Consider the following 27,004-nt stretch of genomic DNA (forward strand, 5'->3'; position numbering starts at 1 on the left):
CATGAAAAATGATCGTTTCATAATTATTTATAAATGCTCAAATCATAGAATGTTATAGCACCCTTCTGGTTCTCAGCTGATCATATACATGTACACTTGTATACATCGAGCCTCTTGGTTCTATACAGGCTTTCAGCAATACACTAGCAAAACAAAAATCTTTAGAACAATTATTTCAAAACAATGCAAAAAAAAAAATCATAGAATTCTGTACAGGTTGACAATTATCGCTTCTTCTTTTCTCACACAAATTGAAATGATACTTGAGATATGTTTGATTCATGAATATTTAACTTTATCATATCTGATATTGATCAGCTTGCATGACTGTTTTAAACCATATTTTGGTATCAGTGGGTGTAAAGCCTGGCTTACACTGTAAAGGACAATCTGCACATTGAAGTCACAGCAGAATCAGGAATGTAGTCTAATTTTTTTTTTCTGATGGGACAAATCTGCTGCAGTCAGATTAAAGGACAAGTCCACCTTCATATACATAAGGATTGAGAGAATGCAGCAATATTAGTAGAACACATCAGTGAAAGTTTGAGGAAAATTGGACAATCCGTTCAAAAGTTATGAATATTTTAAGTATCTGCGCAGTCACTGCTGGAAGAGAAGACTACTACAGTGTATGATGTCACATGCGTACAACTATATAAGGAAAATAAAAAGAGAATTTCACAAAACTTTACTTTTTGAATAAAGTGCACATTTCTTTGACTTGCTACTGACGTATGTTAAGGGTAATATTATTCCCCCTGCCTTCTGAAAGAGAGAAGTCAAATGTTCTTCTGTTATGCGAGAAAAATGGAAATATGTTGAATTTTCTTTATTCTTTCCTAACGTTGTACTCATGTGACATCACAAGCTATAGTAGTCTTTTCATCCAGCCGTGACTGAGCAGAAACTTCAAAAATTCATAACTTTTTAACGGATTGTCCGATTTTGCTCAAAATCTCACTGATGTGTTCTACTAATATTGCTACATTCACTCAACCCACATGTCTATGAAGGTGAACTTGTCCTTTAACACAGAAATAAATAAAACTCACTGTAAGATAGATAAAACAGTATACAGTGTCTCAGTTAGGCTTTTTTTTTTCTCACTAATTTCAGAATGCTTGTCGTTCTCTTTAATAATATTCAGTTGCCTGTACCTCGAGTTGTCCAATTTTGTCTGAATTATAACTGATATGTTGCCGTGGTGACATTTCATGTATTATGCATACATTTCATCCATTTGCCTCTGGTACTTTCTCCTTTCACTGCTGTTGTTCATGAATCAAGAGCCACAGCGGGGCTGATTCACGGCTGTCAAAGGCAAAATATTAACACTCAAGTAGCTACTGCTCCAAATCCCCACCCCCACCCCTCCTTCTCCTTACAAATATCCCATATCTCTTGTCACTACTGGTAGCAACCACGCTCAGGTATTCAAACCACTGCAGATCACAAGAGAAAAAATATATTGATGCACAGTCATCTGAAAAAAACAAGGCAAGCGCCAAATTGTATCTCGCCCATTCGCGTACAAGGAATTAATATTTTTATAATTCCCAGAAGTTAATTGACCTGCTTATGACCTTTGACCTTGTGGTGACCTTCAACACCCCAAGGGACATTTACCATCCAAGTTTGGTCACAAATGGACAAAGGGATCAAAAGTAATGAGCCATGATCGAAACGTGCCATAAAAACATAACATTGGGCCCTAAAAATTTGTTGACCCCTTTCTGTGACCTTTGACCTTGTGATGACCTTTAACTCCCCAAGGGACATCTACCATCCAAGTTTGGTCACAAACGGACATAGGGATCAAAAGTTATGAGCCACAATCAAAACGCGCCCTAAAAAATAACATTGGGCCCTAAAAGTTTGTTGACCCCTGTCTGTGACCTTTGACGTTGTGACGACCTTCACCTCCCCAAGGGACATCTTCCATCTAAGTTTGGTCACAAACGGACAAAGGGATCAAAAGTTATGAGCCATGACCGAAATGCGCCCTAAAAACTTAACATTGGGCCCTAAAAGTTCGTTGACCCGTCTGTGACCTTTGACCTTGTGGTTACCTTCAACTTCCCAAGAGACATCTACCATCACCCAAGTTTGATTGCCATTGTAGCAACATGTGCTGAGTTACGTGTGATAAGAGTCTTGAAAGTAAACTTTAACGTATGACCTCAAATGACCTTTGACCTTATCATGTGACCTCTTACGGCACCATAACATGAAGGTACCCCCAGTGCATCCATCACCCAAGTTTGATTGCCATTGTAGCAACATGTGTCAAGTTACGTGTGATAAGAGAGTCTTGCAAGTAAACTTTAACGTATGACCTCAAATGACCTTTGACCTTATCCTGTGACCTCCAACAGCACCATAACATGAAGGTAACCCCAGTGCATCTATGACCCAAGTTAGGTTGTAATCCAAGCAACTTATGTGAAGTTATTTGTCAAAAGAGAGTCTTGCAGGTAAACTTTAACATAGAAAAGAGAGTCTTGAACATACTCTTTAATATATGACCTCAAATGACCTTTGACATCATCACATGACCTCCGACAACACCATAACATGAAGATACCCCTAGCGCTTCTATCACCCAAGTTTGGCTGCCATTGCTGTAACAGTTGCCAAGTTATGCATCATAAGAGAGTCTTGCAGGTAAACTTTAACATTTGTGACGGACGACATTTGGATCCCTTAGTCTCGCCTTCACCTCCGGTGGGCGAGACAAAAATCCACCCCAAAACAAACATACATACATTTTGAAATAAAAAGATCATATCTACGGGTCAAAAGATTGCAAAATTTTTAGATAAGACCACAATGAAGTTAAATTTGGTCATCTCTATACACATATCTCATAAACATATCTTAATTTCTTTTTTTGTGTGTGAAGAAAAATAGACCATATCAGCAAAATATAAATGTGGCAGCTCTGTATGTTGCTGAAATCATTGGTATTCTAGGCTTCTCCAACAATTTTATTGGCTGGTTGCATGCATACTGTAGACAAAGTACTCAGCAAAGTTCTGTCAAAAGGTTGTACGCTTCTTCCCTAACAATGGTCCTGTTTGCATCAATCATGTCAGATGCACATTCAAGAAAAAAACAGAGAAGGAAAAAAAGTTGCTGTTATGATATTGATTTCATACTGATCACACACAAATTTTCTAATTAAAAAAAAAAAAAAAAAAGAACCTGGGCGTGCAAGCACACTGAACATTGACATCAAGTGTATCAAATACAGTTCATACTGTATTATCAACAAGTTCAGATTGGACAAACATTTGTCTATAATCATTTATGGTATTAAAGGAATCTCTTTCCTCATGGACACATCCAAAAAGAAAAAAAAAAGAGAAAGTACATGTAGATTAAAAGAAAATCCTTCCCTCCCATAAAAAGCAACCAGAAAATAGAAAAGTATTCTGCATGCAGGTAATGCACTTTTCAGCTATAAATAAAATACACCTCTCTTCCTCCGCTCGATCACTGCTTGCAATAGTCAGGAGGGCTTTGAATTGCTTTGACATTGAGTTTCATATCAGTTGACTATAAACAAAAGACAAAACAAAACAAAACAAAATGCCTGGACAGGGTGTGAAAAGCTGGGCCACCAATAAACAGTTGAAAACAGCGCATAAACCCAAAGCACTGTCCATCACCACGAAAGGGGAAATTGTTGTCAGCGAGAAAGCGGCTCAGCTTTTTCAATCATAGCGGACATGAAATTGTGCCTCTCTCTCCTGATAGTAAGCTGCTATTTATAGGCCGCTAGTGGCAGGGATAGAAAATAGCCTGATACACACTGGTAAGAGTTACATTTGACAGATTTTTAGAACTTTTTTTCAATTGCTGTATGATGAGTTCTAAATCCAGCTGTTATTGGTAAAACCAAAAATGGCACATTACTTCCACCTGCCTCTGATTGCAACATATTACAAAAGGCCCCTTCTGCATAAAAGACACATGCACTTTACGTGTCATGCAGTGCCAAGGGCTATATCAGCATCCGAGTAAATCTAGACTCTGCACAAACATTTGTACTTTCTTCTGTGATGGACATATCAATGTCAAATTCAATTAAACATTGTATTCAATATTGAATTGAAACAAATATTTGCCTGTCTCTATCAATGCAGTTGCAACTGGTCTGAGTTTTGTATTCCTAGCAAATTAATTGTAGATATAATAAAATATCTCATATCTCCTGATTATCATATGAAACTAATTAGGATTTGTCCTTGCTCTCAGTAAAAAAAAAAAAAAAAAAAAAAAAAGCCTCTATAATAGGGACTGCAGAAAATTTCTCATACAAATGCAACCAAATGCACGCAGAAGCTGAGGTACCAGGTATATAAGGAATAATTTGCACATAAAGCTGTCTGTTTTTGCATAAATCATAATTTATATCATAAATTATTGGACACATACTTTACTAAACAAACTAAGGTACATGTATGACTGCAAAGAGTGAATTAACTTTTTTGTGAAGTTGCATAGAGACAATGACACATGTTGATTTTCCCATGTTATGCATTGTACTTGTCAATCAATAACTGCTAACATACAATCGTACTTTCGTATAGCCATAGACTGAACAAGTATAGATCAGAAATGATCTTGAACTAATTGACTTTAATGGGAGAAACACAACACGTTTTTTTCACAAACGTCAGGCAACAAAATTGAATAACAGCATGTCATTGTCATCTAAAGGCTCTCACAGAAAATGGTACTGAAACCTATCGGATGTTGTTGGCACTGGAAAAAAGCAATATTCTGTGGTACCTTTCCACAAGTATTTTCAAATAATTCATGGAAGTGACGAGTGGGAACGCTCAATTCCTGAGCCTGAAGCTCAGGAAAACGAAGAGCCTCCAGAACTTGTCTTCACAATATGCATTGCTTGGAGAATCAAAAGTGGTTTATCCAAAGGATATCATATTCAAATCTCAGGTAATACCCATATTGTGTTGAAATTCAAAGGTAATAACACTACTTTGTACTATAACTACTGTGGAAGGGATCATTGCTAAAGAGCCTCATAAAATCAAACATGACCTTCGTATCAGCAGCGAGCTCACATGGATTTTTTTTCCTCTTCCATTTTGTTTTCTTCTTTTGTTGGTTTTCCCCCCAGTCTGTGTAGACTTTGTAGGAGCTTACAGCCATTTTATTAAGGCATTTATCTTTTCTTTTTTTTTTTTCTCCCCAAAGGTATCTTCCCCCCCCCCCCCCTGAGAAAGACATCAGTTGTTGTTTTTCACAAGATAGTCAAAGAAAAATGATGGCTCTGCTGAAATCCAATCAAAAACAGACTAGTACTGAAAATATCCCTTGCGTTTGAACAGCGGAATTCATTTGTAAAGCACGACAGCAAATCAGCCCAAACAATAAATTTAGATGTAGCATAACCGCGTAATAGTTCACATTTGTCCTCCTGGCTCAAATGACTCTTACATACTTTATATTTCTTTCATTGTTTGATAAAAATCATAGCATCTTCATTTGAATACTGCTCCAGACTAGACTTATTTAACATCTTCCTAGAAAATATGATGATGATGATAATAATAATAATAACAATAATGATGATAATGATAAAAATAATAATGATGATAATAATAATAATAATAATAATAATAATAATAATAATAATAATAATAATAATAATAATAATAATAATAATAATGATAATAATAATAATAATAATAATAATAATAATAATAATAATGATAATAATGATAATAATAAAAATAAAAATAATAATATTAATAACAATAGTGTCTTTAAAAGTCATTGCTATATACTGTATGAGTGTAGTACAGGCTCTATTCTATGTCAAGGCATATATCACTCCTGTATTAAAAACCAGAAACATCTGTGGCATGAAACTTGTGCGAATCGGAGCCAACTGCCTTTTTCACTGCATGAAACTTTTGCAAATCGCCACTGGCATTCAGTCATTGAGTGCACAAAAACTTTTAAAAGCATTTTTCTACCACAATCTTGGTGCCTCGTGAAATTTGCAAAAGTGTAGTGCATGCAAAAGTGTCTGGTTTTACAGTATTCATTTATTTCCAAAAGTACAGAGATTTTTATCACAAAGAACACCATGACTTATGATCTTTTAAAGAGCTGCTCATGCAATAATATGTGACCCGCTACAACAAAATGGTCCTAAAGTCGCGCACGGTCGGAGCCGTGAAAATCGAGTTTGAAGTCAGAGCATCAAAATTGGTCAAAACTTACGATTTTCTGAATTTGACATATAATTAGAGTCTGAAATGCCTTCTATCATCTGTCGAAATTTTGAAGCAAAATGATGAAAGGAAAGACCAAAAAATAGCGTTTTTCTGGGCCATGTTTTTTGGCGTTTCAACGAAGCAGAAACTGGTTCGAACATTTGGATTGAGCGCCACACAAAGGCTCCGCCCCTAACAACGACCAGCGTGTTCTCATTGGTCAGTTTGCCGCTTGCTGCTAACCGAAGCGTGAAGCTCGCACACTGCCCAGTCGACTGGTGCGTGCTGGCGGGATGCGCTATGCCTAGCTGGCCCAGCCGCTTCTCTTGGCATCCTGGTCACTGATTGGTCGGTGAGGAGACCGCCGACGCTGTGTTTGAATGAGCATTTCGGGGGTTGCTAGGGCTTACCTTCTATTGTCCGGAGGTGAATACTGACTGTGTGTCCCGTGATCGTGATTGCGTCGCAAGGAGAACTTTTAGGGCGCTTTTCTCGAAACTGTGATTTCCCAGACGTCTTGACATGCTCTCTTTTAAACATCGATATCTCCGCAGCCGATTATTTTTATAAGATGTGTTATATATCAATTTAAAGCAGAAAGATCAGGGAATTGTGTCATGCAATTTTCAAATAATCGACCTCGCCCGACTTTAGGATCATTTTGTTGTAGCGGGTCACATATGAGCAAAGAATTGTGCATATCTATGGACACTTTCATACATGTATATGTTGATTATAAAACATGTATGCAAAATACTTGACATTTGATTGACATCACAGATGATACCATATCCATATCAAACTCTCATGAACTCACCGTGGTATTTACATCTTCCTTCTTGTACAGAAGCGCTCGTACTTCATCTGCGTCCCCGTAAAACACAGCCTGCACCAGGGGAGGCTGTATGGAAGTGATAAAAAGCAGAGCAAAAATAGAAAGATACTATTATGCTGGAGACATTACTTACACACTATAAAGATCACTCTGGATCTGTGATTGGTGCCAACCTTGCGAACAGGGACGTCAGTTTGAATACAAGAGAGGGCCTGGGTATATCACCTCCAAAATGGTATTTTGCGCCAACAAGGGCCCAATAAACTGCCAGTGCCTGAATTTAGACATCACAATAATAACACAAAAATGTCAACTTTTTCATACCATCACACATTGTATGTGTGTGTGTGTGTGTGTGTGCGTATGTGTGTGAGCATGCTGTTTTTGTTTTTGTTTTTGTTTTGTTTGTTTTTTTCAATCTGCAATATACAAGCTTTGGACCCTACCCCCTTAACATTGGACATTAGGTGCTGTTTTGACAGATTCTTGTCATTTTTGTTGTTACAACGTTGTACATCAAGAAATTTGGGGACAACATAACTTGCACACACTTGCACACACAAAGAACAAAATGAATAAAAATCATATTAGTTTCCAACTGCCCTTGAATGGCAAAAATATGAAGAAAAAAAAAAGAAATCTGTTGTGGGCAATATGATGAGTCACTGAATACAGTACACACACTAAATCTTTTGAGTTCCATTTTTTCTGAGAATAAAAAAAAAAGAACCCAACATATTCACTTGTATTATGGATGACTACATAGTTGTAAATAAATGCATCTTTCCCGTGGCTGAGGATTTTAACCAGGCATTCTTGGAGATAGAATTCATGTAGGCCTACATGCACTCTGTCAATAATGCATGTCAATTCAAATTTAACCATAGTCAATTCATTGATACATTTCATCTGCGTTTTGACCTTGTTTGCTTACAAACACCCTCTCTGCCCCCCCCCCCCCCCATCCCCACTTTCTTTCACAGCCATTGCTTGGTGGCATCTGTACAGTTTTCTCTTCCTCCCGTTTCTCCCTCGACAGACAAGAGTTTATCCGGGCTGCCGATGTAACGCAATGACTCATCCAGCGCGTATCATAAAATACTGCAGCAATAAAAGGAGAGCAGTAACCTCCACTTACCAAACCAAATGAGTAAATGGGTTTGCTGTTGCAAAGGACACAGCATGCACTTGTGTATATATCAACACAGACCATTTATAGAGCAGCTGTAGTATCTATTTATTTCTATCTCACATCAATACATCCTCTCTTTCTCTCTCTCCATTGATTCATTTATTTTTATCTATCTATCCATCTATCCATCTATCAATCTATCTATTTATCTATCTATTTATTTATCTACCTATCTATCTATTTATCTATCTATCTATCTATCTATCTATTTATTTATCTATCTATCTATCTATTTATCTATCTATTTATCTATCTATCTATATATCTATCTATTTATCTATCTATCTATCTATCCATCTATCTATCTATCTGTCCATCTATCTATCTATCTATCCATCTATCTATCTATCAATCAATCTATCTATCTATCTATCTATCAATCTTGCTTTATCTATCTATAATTATACAGTACAACTGTACGCATACATCTGTACATTTACGGTAAAACAGGAACTGAACAATCTAAACACAACTTCAGTAGTTACATGAATAGCTGGGTTGATATTTGTAATTACAGAAGTGATACAAAATCATGATACCATTTTCTGACTACAAAGAAGGGGCCTTTGACATCTAACACATTCATCTTGGTGGTGGATCCCCATTCAGATTGCAACCTATGACTTTTCACAGATGTCAAAATGTACTTTTCATGTCTGTGTGATGACATTAACATTTCCTCAAACATTTAACCAAATTTGTGTGGAAACAAACAAGGAAAAGTAGAAATTACGCGGTGCGTAATATATGTCCCCGCCGGAAGTAGCATTTTGTAGCAAAATTCTGTGTAGAAGTTTTGAAGCGCTCACCTAGTGCCATCACATAAAGCAAACGGAATCGAAATCAGGTTAGAAATGGCGAAGGAGTAGCATTTTGTAGCAAAATGTACAACAAAATGTAGGTCAAAAATTAAGGTCAAAGGTCAAAGGTCAAAATTCTGTGTAGAAGTTTTGAAGCCGTCACCTAGTGCCATCACATAAATCAAACAGAATTGAAATCGGGTAAGAAATGGCGAAGGAGTAGCATTTTGTAGCAAAGTGTACAATACAGGCCAAAAAATCAAGGTCAAAGGTCAAAATTCTGTGTAGAAGTGTTGAAGCCCTCACCTAGTGCCATCACATAAAGCAAACGGAATCGAAATCGGGTTAGAAATGGCGAAGGAGTAGCATTTTGTAGCAAAGTGTACAATACGGGTCAAAAAATCAAGGTCAAAGGTCAAAGAAGTCAAAGGTCAAAATTCTGTGTAGAAGTGTTGAAGCCCTCACCTAGTGCCGTCACATAAAGCAAACGGAATCGAAATTGGGTTAGAAATGGCGAAGGAGTAGCATTTTGTAGCAAAATGTACAATACAGGTCAAAAAATCAAGGTCAAAGGTCAAAGAAGTCAAAGGTCAAAATTCTGTGTAGAAGTGTTGAAGCCCTCACCTAGTGCCATCACATAAAGCAAACGGAATCGAAATCGGGTTAGAAATGGCGAAGGAGTAGCATTTTGTAGCAAAATGTACAATATAGGTCAAAAAATCAAGGTCAAAGGTCAAAGAAGTCAAAGGTCAAAATTCTGTGTAGAAGTGTTGAAGCCCTCACCTAGTGCCATCACATAAAGTAAACAGAATTGAAATCGGGTTAGAAATGGAGAAGGAGTAGCATTTTGTAACAAAATGTACAATACAGGTCAAAAATCAAGGTCAAAGGTCAAAGAAGTCAAAGGTCAAAATTCTGTGTAGAAGTTTTGAAGCCCTCACCTAGTGCCATCATATAAAGCAAACGGAATCGAAATCGGGTTAGAAATGGCGAAGGAGTAGCATTTTGTAGCAAAATGTACAATATAGGTCAAAGGTCAAGGTCAAAGGTCACGACTGAAATTCTGTGTAGAAGTATCAAAGCTCCCATGTAGTGCTATCATATAAAGCAAACAGAATCAAAATTGGCTCATAAATGACAGAGAAGTAGCAAATTGAAGATTTTGATCACACACGGACGCACACACGGACGGACACACGGACGGACGGACGGACACACGGACACACACACATACGGAGCCCGTTTCATAGTCCCCTGCTCGAACTCGTTCGGCGGGGACAATAAATGCAACTTACCTGGAATATGCGAACATATTAGAACAAGAAAGTTCCTATACAAAAAACAATGGAATTTAATAAGTTGTCACAGAATTTATGTAGGTCCTACATGTGGCATCTCTCTTCACTGAAACCTTCGCTTGTCTCACACACTGACAAAGGGAGCAATATTACTTTCTAAAAGTATTCACTGTTGGGGCAAAAAAAAAAAAAAAAAGCTAGTATCCAAAGAATGTCAATTGTTCAATGAGAGCAAAAAAACCCCAAACAAACAAACAAAAACAAAACAAAACAAAAACAGAACATTGCAGCCAAAGCACTTCATTCGGGGGTTTACACAAGACAGCTACTGTAGGATTTGGATTGGATATCACTTCACTGAATATCTGACAATTACAGCCATTAAAAAAAAAAAAAAAAAAGTGATTTTCACCAAAATTTGAACTACAAGGGGAGATACAGTACCATGCATCTGAATGTATGTACACATTCACACACTAACAGAGAACAGGGAGGTGATCACCTCACTTCCCTGCACAGAATGACTTTCATTCCTTGCTCCCAAGGGGGAATCCAGTGTAGATCTCACGGGAGACATGAACCTCATTCAGAAAGTTACTTTGATTGGAAGTAGTGAGGCACAAGCAACAGCTCGATAATGATTCTATTGAATACCGTAACAAGTCAGAAGAGGTGAGGACATTTGAACATCAGTGATTCAGCAAAGATGGTGCCCATAATGACCACTGATTACTGTAGCCACATGCCTTAAATTTCAAGTCTCATTTTATTTTTGCAAATCAGGACTTCCTGACAATTTCACGAGTGGTTAAATTCGCAATTGTGGGATATTGTAATGAACAGAGAAATGTACACCTTTGTACACATACAAAATGTAGGCCCGAATTCACGAAGGTGGTACAAATGAAACCATGGTTTAAACCACGGACAAAAACCATCGAACGCCAAGTGTCGCATGGAATATTTGGTTACGAAATTGGTCGTTTCGTCGGCAAAATGACCGTTTCATTAACGAAATCATTATTTCATGGACGAAATGTTCATTTAGTTACAAAATGTTGTCATTTGGTGACAAAATAATAATTTCATCAACGAAATGACTGATTTAGTAACGAAATATTCCATGCGACACATGGTTTTTGTCCACGGTTTAAACCATGGTTTCATTTGTACAACCTTCGTGAATTCGGGCCATACTGTATTATGGACGTGAAGTATCATAATAGTAATATGTGTAATTTTTCTTTTTAACACAGGATAGAAGCATACCTGCCAACATTTCAAGATGAAATATCTTACTCGTGGATTGCAAAAATCTTATTTTATGCCATATGCAAACTGAAGTTAAAAATCTTACTTTCTGTTAAATCTTCAGAAAATACACATAAAAGGTATATCTAAATATTTTTTAAAAATCTGATTTCTCTGACAGAAAATCTGATTTTGCTATTTTTAATGTAAAAAATCTTACTGAATCTGATAAAATCTTACTAGTTGGCAAGTATGTAGAAGGTTGTGTTCTGAATCTCGGTTACACTACATGATTGTACATGCATACATGTACCTTACCATGAGACACACAAGGCAGTAAAAGCTAAAAAGGCCTGTGAAGACAGTCTTTATCAGTGTCGGCTACAAAGCTTCACTTCAGCAATGCATGAAGACATTTAAATCTAATTAATCATATCACATCTCTAAATGTCAGAGTCTCTTACTGACAGAGTCCAACTTTATTGCATGGGTATTTTACCCTTTTCGACATTTCCCCCGTAGATATTCAAAGTACGATACTACAGAACCTTGTCATTGTACATAATACTGCATTGTCTGCTCTAGGAAAACAAAAGTCTAGCATCTAAAATTGAATCACTGTTACAAGAAGTTTCTGAACTGCTCGTAAAGAGGCATTGGTAAATAGGTTGTTGAGAGGCATTGGTAAACAAAAATCAAAACTCCTTTACAACCAGGGAGACTGTGATTTCACAACAGCAGTCTGTAGGCCCGTTCACACACAAGGGAAAAAGTGCGATTTAAAAATCGATTTTCTTATCGCGATCAAAATTTCAAAATTTTTTCCAGTGTGGACAGAAAAATCTCACTAAATACCGCGATCCTTATCGCGATCCAACTCGCACTATTAGTGCGATTTTTCAGAATAATCGCGATTATTTTGCCAAGCGTCGTGTGTGTGAGCGCGATCGAGATTCGGAAATCGGTATTTTTAATCCCATCGTTCGTAGCGCGTGCGAAACTCTATTGGGACTGCGGGGTCAGTCTTCGGTCATGAAAGATTCTCGCATGCGCAGTTTGGCCACTGATCGTTCTTTCCTTGCTGCGAAGTGCGATTTTTCCCTGTGTATGAACGGTCGAAAAAAAATTCGAAATTTGGATCGCGATTGAAATTTCGATTTTCGTTGTTTGTGAACGGGCCTACTGATTGACTCAAGTGGTCACCACGCTCGAGAGAGATTTTGAGGAAGTGCAAGAGTTCGGCTGGGAGAGGAGTCGCATGATTAATTGCAGAGCTTATCAACCGCCCACAAATCATGGCTGTGTACATCATCTACATACATCAGTTTCGCCCACAATAACATAGCAAGCCAAGCTGATGACAACCCTACAAATATTTCAGTAGAGTGGGACTGTTAAACACGTCAAGATAAAAAGTGGGCAAGACAGGCAGGCACAGCCCACCAGCTTTGACTGGTTACCACAAGCCTATATACGATGTCTGAATACTGTACGAGCTGAAATTTTCGCGTACAGATATTTTCGCGAATTGCTACTAGGAGAACATTTTCACGTGTTGTTAATTTCGCGATTGCGAGGTCTAACTGTGCTTATTTGTTCGCACATTGTTTTTTTTCGCGTGTTGTTATTTTCGCGGTTCAAAGGCGATTCGCGAAATTCGCGAAAATAAAACCACCGCGAAAATTTCAGCTCGTACAGTACAACCTACAGCTGTACCTGTGGATAACTGTCTTCATGATACACAATATTTGTACAGTCTTCTCAAATACTGCTAAACCTTCAAATCTGAACTGAATACCTATTTTTCCAGCATTTTTTTGAATGATGTGTGTCATACATTGTGGAAACCGGGCACCTTTGAATGTATTAACATTCTACAACTACAGATAAATGGCACTCTGTTCATCACCATTATCATCATCAACAACTCTCAATCCTGTTTACAACTATAGTGTACACTGTAATTTGTACTTTGAATACTATAGATGTAGAAACATAAAATGTATATGGGAATAGAAATGAAATAGATTCATTCATGCACAGGTTATCTTAAAAATGTAAATAAAAATGGCAAATCTGTGGTAAAATGCATCATTGCTTATCAACAAAATAAAACAAAGGAAAAAAATGAAGTGGATCTCACAGTACAGATGATCACACTCCCAACTATACATTAAAACACCACTACAACCTACACAATATGTACAAAAGGTAGGTATCACTTTGAGGAGATAACACAGGCTTTTCGTCAAACAAATTCGAATTTTACAACAAATCTGTCGAGGCTATCACCCTCAAATACTATTTGATCAATCGCTCTGTGTATCTCACGATGTAAATGACCCCAAATCTGATGAAATCCACACATAACACTGCTAAAGTTGTTGATTGTTACAAGTACATGTACACTTCTTGAGAACATGACCCTGACCTTCGACCCCTATGCTCTCCCAGGTTCAAAAGAATAAACACAAATCTGAAAAAGTACCTTGCAAGGTTTAGGTTCATGTTTTGAAGTGTTATATCATGCTCAACTGTTCTTTTAAAGCTCAAACAAAAATCTGAACAGCGCCTTTTGTGAGGTTTTAGTTCACACTTTAAAGTGCCTGAGTACCATATTCAATCCATATTCCAAGTTCAAACATGACTAGGTGAACAACTTTTTAACTTCTTCTGAGAAAGACTGTGCTTAATCTACAGGGCTCTGACAGGTGAAGATTAAAGAAGAAGAAGAAGTGAACAAGGAGAAGGAGAATAAATAGAGCAAGACAAGAGCCAATCATGGTATGGAGTATACATTTGCTTCTGTCTGGAGGAAAGTCACATTAACTGTTGAGTCATTCCCATCCATATGTTTACTTAATATCTATGTCAAGATGACCTCCCTTGTGGGGAGAGGGTGGGGCAAAAATCACTGACAATAAATAGACATTGCAGACAGATCTAACAGTTGTTGTGCTTGAATCAGAAACTGCACACAACATGTCTATGGATCTGCACTTGTGTTTGATTAGTATTTCGATTTCACGTCCTGGACGTTGACAGCTAGGTAATGATGTAGTTTAATAAAAGGAACTGTCCATGCTCCAGGTTCTTCAGCATATCCAATGCCAGAATCGTGAACGTGTCTTCCAAGGATTTCATGTTCTTCTACAAATGTTGTAGATTCAGGGCATGATATGAGTGATGTTATCGCTTGGCGATGATGTCAAATATGTTGTAAACTGCATGCAATGAAAATCGAAATAGGTGATAATACTGCGTACGTAACGAGTGGACTGCAGCCATTTGGAACCGCTCTTGTACGAGAAAGCGTCCTCGTCCACACAATTGAAAAGTCCCTAGTACTTGGAGAGACCACAGGAGACAGTGAGAATGTTTGCGCCATTTTATAAACTTGTATATCGTGTGTGCTGGATCCCATTGTCACAGCCTCAGTAGTTGACAATCTTTAATCATTCAGTTGTCAAAGACTGATGAATTTAAGCTCACGTTTTCATACAGCAAACAATAAGTGATAGATCTTTTAAATGCCCTTTGATCTTGTTTTCTTTAGAAACTGGATAATTTCCTCAAATGGAGACCCCTGTCACTTATTTGACAGAAGAGGAACTGCTACTAATAATAATATTTGAGATCTCCTGAGGAAGTGGTAATTCACGACTGATTCATTTTGTTATCAACAATGCAAACATACCTTGGTAGTTTGTCACTACACGCATGTACATGGGCACCTCAAATTGGAAATAAATGAGCTGAGTAAATAAATTGTACAAATTAGAAAAGAACAAGCACCCAAGAGAAAGGTTTTCTGGTCTGTTTTGCCATTCCAACATATTTGCTTTGTTCTGCTTTATGAAGCCTGAGCCCATTGTAGAACATCACCTCAACCACCATCTCAAGGTTGTTCCATTGTACATTATACCAGTCTATCCTTGTTTACTCACATGTGGGGTAGAAACATGCAAACATTTCGAAAAAGAAAGAAACTCAAAATATATGTCCATGGATATATCCGGCAGTGAGCTATGCAGAAGAAAGTAATGCCCATATGGTGTATGATTGAACACATTACGTGTCTGAATGTACTCTAACACTGTATTTACTTTCAAAAGTAATCTTCTAAGTCAACTTTCAGTCTTATCACAATTGAAGTAAGGAAGTTCTGATTCATGAGAAATCAGACTTGCTATTAAAATATATAACATATTATGCAGTTGTTCCTTCACTAAACTATGATGTATGGAGTATATTGCTTGATGCAACCCCTAGACAACTGGATAGCAGGATTGATGCACGGCAAACGACACACTTGTCCGCAGTTTGACGTCATACAATGTATTCGGCCGTTCTCCCTTGTCCCAAGCCATGCCAGAGGCACAATCATAAACACCATTTCAATCTTCATTTGCCAGAGTCAGCAAAAAGGCCCAGACCATATTTTAAGATCCACGGGGTACATCCTCTTGTTTTGTCTCATCCAGAGTTTCTGAATGATGTGCCAAGTTCTTCTAGACCTGGGCCCCAAAAAGTTGCTATCAATAGCAACTCTTGCTGAAATTGTAATTGTCATGTGTAACGTCAAGAATCCACATTCCTGATTGGCTGTTGCTGCGGGTAGTTGCTATTCCAGCAAGAGTTGCCATCCTAACATCTTTTATGAAACAGGGCCCTCCTCCAGATCCATGTCAGCTGGTTAAAAATTCTTCAATAAAATTTGAATATCCAATAGCCCACTACAGGATAACATACCAATCTTAGATTTAATTTGATACAAAACATTGGCACTCTAAATTTGAAGGTCCTCATCATTGCAATGGTTCACATCCCTAGCTGTTATTCAGTATGCACACTCTGGTTAAAACCTGAAAATCTGACAGTTATGAAATAACGTCAACAAAAAGTACCTTATGTACTCTGTACAACATACTTCATGGGCAGACCTACCATGGATTTATTAAAAAAAAAAAAGAAGCAATTTTATGCATTTTTTCAGTAAGGTAACAGCAGTCGATATCATCACTGGAATGTTCTTGTTCTAGACAGCTTGTAAAATGAAAAACAAAATACATATTTCTTTAATTCTATAACAAGTTGTATTTCACGAGAACTGTTTACAAATTTTACATGGTACATCTATGCAGCAAAGATCTCACTGTGGTAACCATGAAGGTAGAATCAGCTTGTGTCAAAATCAGCATAAGAGCTAGAGTCCTGCAACTGGAAATAACCAGACATTCAAGGAGAATGACTTTACCTAGATCATGTATTCTCAGAGTATAACAAGATCTATGTGGACAACAGTCATTAATGAGTGATTACATTCCAATGAAATATAAAACAAAACTCAGCTTCATTGTGAGATCAAGAGAGCAATTATTCAAATGATACAAAGAGTGACTGCTAATCACATCGGTGTAAGAAAAAGAATGCTCAATATTCAACTAAAATGCATATCATATACATGTACACAGTATATTAATCCCTGGCTTATTAAAATTTGCCAAGTTTGTGCTATTAGTCTGCACTGACTATTAGGACAGTGTTAGAAACTCTGTAAAATTCAATGGTGTTCTCAAACTTGATAAAAAATACACAATTTTGCCTGAGTGTGAAACTATCCACACTTGAAACAATATCCAGGCAAGCCAGACCTTCCATTTATCACAATACTCACGACAGTTGAACAGAAAGAAAAATCATTCTAATCTCGCCAAAAAAAAAACCTTGTTCAGATGAGGAAGTAAAAGCATGTTACCTCCAAGCCTGTGAAGCCGTTCATTGCACAGAACTCGGCCTCGCTGCAGCAGCAACTCCCAAACCACTGACTGAACACCAATCACTTCCAGCACACAAAATTCTCCAAAAGTTTCAACAAAGAGTATTACTCCAGGGCAGAGGGCACAAGTGGTCCAACTTCATAGATCCACAGGCTCTAAACCTCCCTCAAGGGGTTCCTCAGATCAAAAGAAGGTCAGACACACCCATGCACAATTCAAGGTCCCGCAAAACTAAGGGAACAAGGTAGACACGTTTAAGCCATAACGTGCTTCGCAAATGCCAAAGACTGCAGAAGTAGTATACTGGCATACATGCATGGTGATTTCTTTCTCTCTCTCTCTCCCTCTCTCTCTCTCTCTCTCTTTCCTCTCCTCTCTGTACAACACTCTACACTCACTGCCTGTTTTGAGGGAAGGAAGTTCTAGCTTCCCTACGCACGCATCGCGCAAGATCGCACGAAACCAGTCATCAAATGCCGGCTATAATGACGTGCCTTGCCGGCCGGTGTGGTTAGCAACAGGCAACGAGCCAATAAATATGAAACGTTCGTCAAGGCAAGACTTTGGTGGTTTACATACTGTTCCTTCATTCTATACTTTGGGTAGTTTCTGAGAAGGGTGGGTAAAAACACAGAGGCTGTCTTTATTTATTTATTTTGTTAGATTCATTTTATACTGCAGTTCTTCAGACAAAACAACTGAGGGAAGTTTCCCCAAACATTATACATGAACATTGTGTGAATTCCACAAATGCAGGAAGATTTGTAGAATACTTGGTGAAAGTTTTGAAGAAAATTGCACAATCCATTTGAAAGAAATGACTTGGAAAGTTTTGGTCAATTTCTTAACCTGTCCCGAGAATACTCAGGCATGTGTTTATTGGAAATGTGTGTTACAGCAAAATCACTCCGTCCTCAACAGCTTAAAATGCCAATCTCTTTGGATAGGAACTTTATGTTACAATAGCAGAATGATAAAAAAGAACTATTTAAGGAATTGAAAAATATTTTTTTCTAGCTCTTATTTGAGCGCTTCACCTTCTCCAGAATGCATGAAGATGAAATAATTGCCTCAGCACCATATTGAGGGAATATGTACTATTCAGAAACAGCTATGATTTACGAAATTCCCTTTTTCTCTACGATGTTCTACTACTGTGAAATAAAGAACTGTTGCAGAGTTCTTATCCATAAAGGATAGCACATAAAATTCATAAACTGAAACTTTTCAGCAATCACTAAATCTGTCTCTATGTTGGAAAAACCTGTCCTTTATATCAATCCCATGATTATGATTACAGTTGAACCTCTATTATCCGGCCTCCCTTTATCCGGATCTCTCTATTATCCGGACACAATCTCGCCGGGATTTTTTAATCTTTTTTTTTAAGAATTACGGGAGGAAAGGGGGATTCCCAACTCATTGAGCACTCCTTCACAAACACACATGAATTACATATACTTGATACATTTCTTAATAATTATTTAGGTAAATCATCCCAAGAATTTATAAAAGAAAGTGATTTCATTCTTGCAAACACGAACCTCTATTTTGGGGTCTGTTACTGAGTGTAACAATGAAAAGGTTGCGGTATACACATTACTACATGTGGTACTACAATGGGCTACATCAGTACATGTGTATGTATATGTACATGTATAAAGCATTGAGTCTCCCGTATCCGGCCAAATCCCTTATCCGGATGAGCCCCGGTCCCGAGTTGTCCGGATACGAGAGGTTCAACTGTACTTTCTTTCAGTCGTTTTTATAGTGGATGGACAATCTTCTCAGGTGATGCTTAGCAGAACCTGCACAAATACTGGTGGCAGTTCCGCTGCATAAATTTTGAATGCAGATCAACAGGTAGTCAACATCACTAGAGTTGATAGAGCTATTTAATCCTTGTTCAATTCTATGCTTTACTGCAAGGTAGAAAGTTGTAGTGGTTAAGGAGTGATTTGGGATATTTTTGGTTTTAACCCGTTGAGGACGGTTTGCTTTTGCTACAACACGCATTTCCCATAGACACCTGCCCGAGTACAGGGTTCGAAATTGGCGATGGTCCGCTGGCCATTGGCCACCCAAAATCACGTCGGACTAGCTAAAAATCATAAAATTCTGAAGTTACTAGTCCGTCTGGCTAGCCAAAATATTGCTTCAGTGTCAAAATTGATTCTAAGTAGTCCACCTGGCTAGTTAAAAAAAAAGTTAAGTGCGACCCCTGCGAGTATACTCAGGACTCGTCCTCAACGGGTTAAGACTCAATGTGGTAACAGTTACAATGTACAAGAAACTTACATTCAACGTCTGTATTACTGTATACGCTATATATTTCGCGTGGGTTTTATTTTCACGAATTTCGCGAGTCGGGAGCTATTCGCGAAATTAACAACACACGAAAATATTACCTTCCAAAATGAATCCCTTGCCTTGATGATACGAACATTTCAGTACTAGTATACCATGTCACGGCTTACCGAACAGACCATGACTGGCTAAGCTTGTTTACGTACATAGCACGTCCACGTCCAACTACTAGTATACACAGCCCAGTCGCTGTAAGTAGCATTCGCACAGCACAGCGACGTCTGGGGGTGGTCGGGCTAGTCCACGTTTACTTACGAATACTGTAACGTTAGAGCCAATCCATTATCGCAACCCCTCGTACCACTCGTCAGAAATCTAGCGCAATGGACTTAACCACTTCAAAAATGTTGAATTCTAACTTACTGGTTTGCAGAGTTTGGTAAGTTTTTTTCATGCAGTTTATAACTAGTATCATTCTTATTTGCTAGTAAGTTGAAAATTTACACTTTCTTTGCCACTTCATATTTTTTTCTGGTCCCCCAATCGCGAATTTAACCACTCGCGAAAATGTGTGACAGCGGCAATTTGCGAAAATTTCTGTACGCGAAAATTATAGCGTATACAGTATAAGTTTTCATGAGTTATAGCTATATCAATATTGCTGCACACCTTAATCCATGCTGTTCCTCCTTCAATACCCTAATTTTGAGGAACAGTCTAATCAAAAAGGTGTTACAGCTGCAAATGAGAAGAGTGTGAAGTCCATAGTAGTGGCCAAATATCTAAATTTCCATGTTTTATTGTCTGGATCATGGACACAAATGAAAAATATCTATTATAAACCTTCTGCCAAGCTTTACAGTGATTAAGTACAATTTGCTTCAGGAACTGTGTGAATCATTTGTACAATTACTGCTAATAGAGCTATAAGATGTTTCTTTTTTTTTTCTTTTTCTTTGTGGGGGGGGGGGTCCCCCTTGAGCTTTTAAATCAAGTTGTTGTTTTTTTCTTCCAGATTTACATTTTTCTAAAGAGAATATCTTTATGAATAGATGAATTGTGTTTAAAAGGAATTGACAGTCTGGGGTGTTTTGTGGCTGTATGTAAAGGCATCATTATCATATCTGATTGCCGTGTATGTGACGTCCTCTACGATACAATTGTACATCACTATACCCCTTTCACAGATGCATCCCCCTATAATCCATATACTGTATATTTACTGTACAAGTAAGATTGCGCTATCAAATTCTAAATATAATCCACTTTTTCTTAAATAAAATAACCACCATAAAAATAACCATAAAAACAACCATAAAAAATTAAAACCTGGAACAGAGGGATGATTGTCATGGTAACTGCACACCCCCCTCCTATGATGTAATGCTTCCACATTGGGGGGGGGGGGGGGGGGAGTGGAGAGGAAGTGACCTTTTGAGCACAACCTTGGAAATACCGGTAAATAATAAACAATATTTTAGAATTGTGATAATTGCAGGGTTATATCACAGGAACACTCTTTCCTTTAACTAGCTTGACAGACATCTAGACAGCGTTACATATTGTACTTTGTACTGATCTACTTTAGCCTTAGATACAGGAATTGTGCCTCTTTCCTATTAAAATACATGCAAGCTGAAAGCCTAAGTACTTTAATCCACTCAGCTATACTTAATATAAAATCATGCTTTTCTTAAAGCACTGGCATATTGAATAGACTATTCCTCACATGAATAGATATGAATTATGAATGGCTTTATTGACAAGGAGATTTCAAAACCTGCTCACTAGCAAAAGAAAAATGTTAAAATGGGTAGAATGACGGTTGATAAACTTGACACAGATACTAATAGCAAACACAACAAACACACACACACACACAATCAGTAAAATAATCAGTCCCTTGTTAAAAAGCCACACAGATATTTAGAATTATCAGTTTAGACTTGTAATATTAACATTGCTAGCAGTTTTAACTGTAAAACCGTTTCTTTCAAAACCTAAATAGCCTTGCACTACTTAATTGTCCTCGGTTGAATAATCGACATATAGTTTTGTTTGAGTTTCGTACCATAATCCTCATCATTGAAAAATGCTAAGACTACATCATAAAGTCATGGTAAAGCAGTGTTTTCCTGAATTTGTAATTTCATGAAAAAAAACCCCATAAAACCAATGCAGTTTGCTAAAATCTCTTGCATGAATTTTGCCCTTACATTCTTTATTGGATTAAGTTCCATACAATATTGCATACTTTAGAAAGTGAGGATCAGTGCAACTCAACAAGATCACAGGTATTTAAAAATGTACCAGCATAGATAAAGATATGTGGGACTAAACTCATGGCTTCCATTTTCTCCACAATGTCACAAACAGCTATTTTAACTTCCTTTGATTACAGTTTGCTATTCATCTGAAGGGTATCTTAAAAGAACAAAATTATGGAAACTTACAGATTTGTTAAAAGACCAAAGACAGTGTATTGAGTGGTATAAGAATAACATTGCACCCAAAAAGATAAAACGAGGCGCACAAAGTGATTAATACAAGTAAGTACATTTTTTTTTCAGAATGGCACTGTCAAATTGATTAAAACTATTTTGGACAATTCCACTAATTGTTCTATTGAAAGTACAATCGTAATCAGAATACTTTCATTTTTTGACGCAAGTTTCTTGAAAGTGTACACAACTATTATCCTGCTGGCGCTTTAAAGCATTACAGCAGTATTGCCAAAAGGTCAGTTACAATACAGGAACATATTGTATTGTGTACCCATCTACTAAAAAAACAACAAAACAACAACAACAACAAAAACAGGCTGATATACACAGTACCCATTACAAGCCAGTAAAGTGAAATCGGGAACACTGTGGTATCTTTCCAAACTTCCCACTTTTCATGTCTAGTACAATGACAAAACTATGAGATTGACAAACATGCAACAAGACTAAAATTAAAATCAACATATTTAGAGAAATACTCGCAAAAAAAGGTATTTTCTACTGAATAACTGATTTTTATTTTTTTATTTTTTTTTTTTACTGTACTACACTTAATATCTTTGTCTTCAGTTAACTGCATAAGATCACTTGATTACTATAAATAGTAAAATAGGAAGGTAAAAGCATCAGTACAGTGTATCTGCTTTTGTTTGTAGGATTTGTTTGTATCATGCCACAACTACACTGCACTCATAAATGTTTGATATTATGTTCACAGAAAAACCAGTTTATACTTCCTAATCTCATAATGCTAGTACATGCCTTACACATTTCTTCGCGCCCTGGGTACACAGACTACACATCGCCACACGGGCAAATAGTTGCATCGTAATGCTGTCAGCTTGTAACCACACTACGGGGACCTGTCACTACACTGCTGGTGGAAAGGAGCGGAAGGCGCACTTACGCAGCGGTTTCGGGCAATATCCGCATTGAAGAGAAGCTCGCCGAAAACCGCTGAGGGATCCACCACCGATATTGGGTCCTCCCGCGGCTGCCAAAACAGGTCCAGGCCCTCCATTTCTGAAGTCTCCCGTAATTAACGAAGTGGCGATAAATCTTCTTTACAGCCGGCAAACGTTTTTCAAGTGAGGACGTTTTGTGAATATCACCTCTGGGCACTGTGTGAAATGGTTGGTCTGTAAAGACTACATAAGCTGTACCACATTGTCGGCGCGTACAAAACGAGTTTGAGGAACATACATGGACAAACTAATATAGGCTAAGACTGAGAGTGACAGGGAAGGGGCGAATCTAACGGGGATGTGTCATGGCCAAGCCAGGCAGGATGCTCTGAATTACAGCTTCCTGTGGAAACGCCTGGCTGGTGCCTTGCTTTGTGGCCCAGGGTAAATGCTTCCCCTTTTCGTATCAGTTTCAACAACACCCCCTCCCCTGCCCCTCTCTCCTCCTACATTTTCCTCCCCCTGTTTTCCCTCAATCAACATTACAACACAAGCTCTGCACTCTCGTGATCTAGCTCACTCCTATTTTAAGGCAAAACACACACACACACACAACAAAAAAAAAACAACAACCACAAAATCAGCCAAAAGAATGTAAAAAGTCATCACATGCCAAAAACTGGGGAGAGAAATCTTACTGGATTGTCCACAGGAAAAACGACAAAAGCTTCTTTTGTGATCTGTTCTGGGGAGAACCGGGGAGAAACTGGTACTGGAGCAGACGTTGATGGCAAGGTTGCATTTTATGAAAAGACTTTTAGGAGAGGATGCCTAGGGCTGTTCTGCATTCCATTTTCACAGTGAGTGGTCGCCATGGTAATCGGACAATAGAAAGGCGGGGCATAAGGTCGTGGGTTTGTCTGCATTTAGGGAGTCCAGTGTCCAATTTCTGGTTGATGACCAAATCATGGTGGAGAGTACAACCTTGCTGGGAAACTGGTTGTTGAGGGCAGTTTTGTGTGTACATGTGTTCAAAGTCTAAAATACATGTACTACTGTATACTGGTAAGCTGTTATTTTCGCGAGGGTTAATTTTCGTGAATTTTGTGAATTACATTTTGTATAGTTGGACAGCGAATTTAACAACAGGCAAAAATGTCGCCATGCAGAGCGCATTTTACAATAGCTTCGATGTCAATTCGCAAAAATGTCTGTCACCTCCTCATTCGCAAAAAATATCTGTAAGCCAAAATAATAGCTTATACAGTATATTCTTGAATCTGAAGGTCTAAAGTGACACTGTACTCCCTTTTAATATGTCATGATGAATGTATTTCACGTGGCCTGTATGTATGTACTGTCCCTACAGGGATCTACACTGTATTAACCCATCGAAGACTACTCTCGAGTATACTCTGGCAAGTGTCTATGGGAAAACTTGTCTTACATGTACAGCAAAAGCAGCTCAACCTCAATGGGTGATTTAAAGGACAAGTTCACCTTCATAAACATAAGGATTGAGAGAATGCAGCAATACTAGTAGAACACATCAGTGAAAATTTGAGGAAAATTGGACAATCGATGCAAAAGTTATGAATTTTTTAAATTTTTGTGTTGGAACCGCTGGATGAGGAGACTACTAAGGCTTGTGATGTCATATGAGTATAACAGTATAAAGAAAATGTAAAGAAAATTAAACATATTTTCACTTTTTTCACATAATAAAAGAGCACTTAACTTACCTCTTTCTAAAGGCAATGGGAATAATATTACCCATAACATATGTCAGTAACGAGTCAAGGGAATGCGTACTTTTTTCAAAAGATGAAATTTTGTGAAATTCTCTTTATATTTTCCTTTAATATTGTTGTACGCATGTGACATCATACACTGCACTAGTCTTCTCATCCAGCGGTGACTGCACAAAAACTTCAAAAATTCATAACTTTTGAACGGATTGTCCGATTTTCCTCAAACTTTCAATGATGTGTTCTACTAATATTGCTACATTCTCTCAATCCTTATGTTAATGAAGGTGAACTTGTCCTTTAAAGCATTGTGACTGGAGGACTGAAGCCAATGTGGGTAAAGATCAGAGATCTATCTCTAAATTTTGACAAGGAACACAAATGAATAAACAACCAACAATGAAACAAGATTTCCCAGTCACTATTGATAACTATACAAATAAGTTACCATACAACCTTTGTCTGATTAATTTCTATTCTGTGTTCATAACAATATTTTGCTGCATATTGTATATTGTCTCAGTCTGAGGATTTGAAAAGGCTTTACTTCTACGTAGTTCTAAATCACAACCTGCTCCCTTGTCTCGGGGGAGATTAATTTGAGCTTAGGTATCACGCTTGTTCAAGTTCACTACAAATCCTGCATATATCACCTCTTACACCAACTGATTTAATAGGGTGGATCTATTAAAAGACACTGCCTCTTCAGGGGTAACCTCAAGCATGCTTATCAAGAAATGTGTGACCTGCTTTCTGAAGGACAACTGTACAGAAAGTTTTGACCTGACCACGACTGAATGTCCCATTAGTTTCATGGTAAGAATGGTATAATATTGAGATATGGTCCTGATATCGATAGTGAATTATGAAGCTACAGTGTACAAATTATGCAGATCCATATTTAGTAAATTCCTACATTTTTTTTTTTTCAAAATATGTACGAAGCCATCAGCAACATACTGTATGTGGTTTTGCATGGGAAAGGTCTGATGCAAAGTCACATGGGAAGACGTACTTACAGTTGTACGTGTATCTGGTCTAAACCCCCTCTCCTCCTATCAGACCACTGTACAAAACAAACTATCTTTACACATGGGCCCTTTAAATCAGTATTGTACTGTGACATTCAAATTCAGAGACAGCCTTTCAGTACAAGCAACCTGGTTGTGACTGCAATACGGCATGTTGTAACATTGAGCAACATCGACACTGTTATTACAATACAAAAGATCAAGTCTTGCTCACCAAAGCGCAAGGACTCTTTCATTCAATACCGGAAGAAATCTATGCATTTCGGAGCAGAGTACAATTTATTCCGTAAATGGGATACCACCCACAACCTATTTTTTTTATCTCCCATCCTTCCTGTTTACCAGTATCTGACATGTTTGGATCAGTGTTCTCAAAGATGGTACACCCACTGCGGATCCTACGCATAAAATTTGCAATCCAGTCTGCAACTGCAAGATCTGTTTTGCTAGCTTGTAATCTGTCTTGTCTCTAGATACATGTACTATACAATGTAACAGTATGCATCAAGTAGCAATACACTGGTTTTGCGACATTACTCACGTATTGAGAACCTAATTGTACACGTACTGCAATTCTATACCAGTAACAAGACAACCTGCAAACTATAGTGTACATCATGTGATGCACAAATGTACACACATTGTAAGCATTTATTCAAGACAGTGTCCTTGCACACAATATGGCATACATTAGTACACATTGCATTATAACACTTCAGCCAGGTCAACATTTGGGCAAATTATGCTGAATATCATATGAAACTAGAGCTACAATGTACATTGTACATACAACTATATTGGTTTAAAGACAAACAAACAAAAACAAACAATCATCCAGGGTAATAAATTCCTGCTGTGTGTTGCTAAAATAGTGATTAAACATTACTTTAAAATCTACGCTGTACTGAAAATACATACGTATGCCACACTCTTTTTAGTGATGCAGTGAAATAAAAGGAAATACACCATACAGTTGTGAAATTAAAAGAACACATATCTCATCACACTGTCTGATGCATAAAATACCTTCAAATGAACATATGTTGCATTTTGCATTTAAAAAGAGAATTTCACAAAATCTTACTTTTTAAAAAAA

General features: G+C 37.6%; 1 protein-coding gene across 1 annotated transcript in view; it reads right to left on the reverse strand.

Moving 5' to 3' along the window:
* LOC140243923 (uncharacterized) overlaps positions 1 to 27,004 on the reverse strand; it is a 76,422-nt gene that overhangs the window by 43,302 nt on the left and 6,116 nt on the right. The window contains exon 2 of the mRNA XM_072323594.1: positions 7,075 to 7,158. Within this exon, the coding sequence (XP_072179695.1) occupies positions 7,075 to 7,158 (84 nt within the window). The remainder of the gene's footprint in view (positions 1 to 7,074; positions 7,159 to 27,004) is intronic.

Source organism: Diadema setosum, chromosome 20 (genome assembly GCF_964275005.1).
Source record: "Diadema setosum chromosome 20, eeDiaSeto1, whole genome shotgun sequence".
NCBI classification, from domain to species: domain Eukaryota; kingdom Metazoa; phylum Echinodermata; class Echinoidea; order Diadematoida; family Diadematidae; genus Diadema; species Diadema setosum.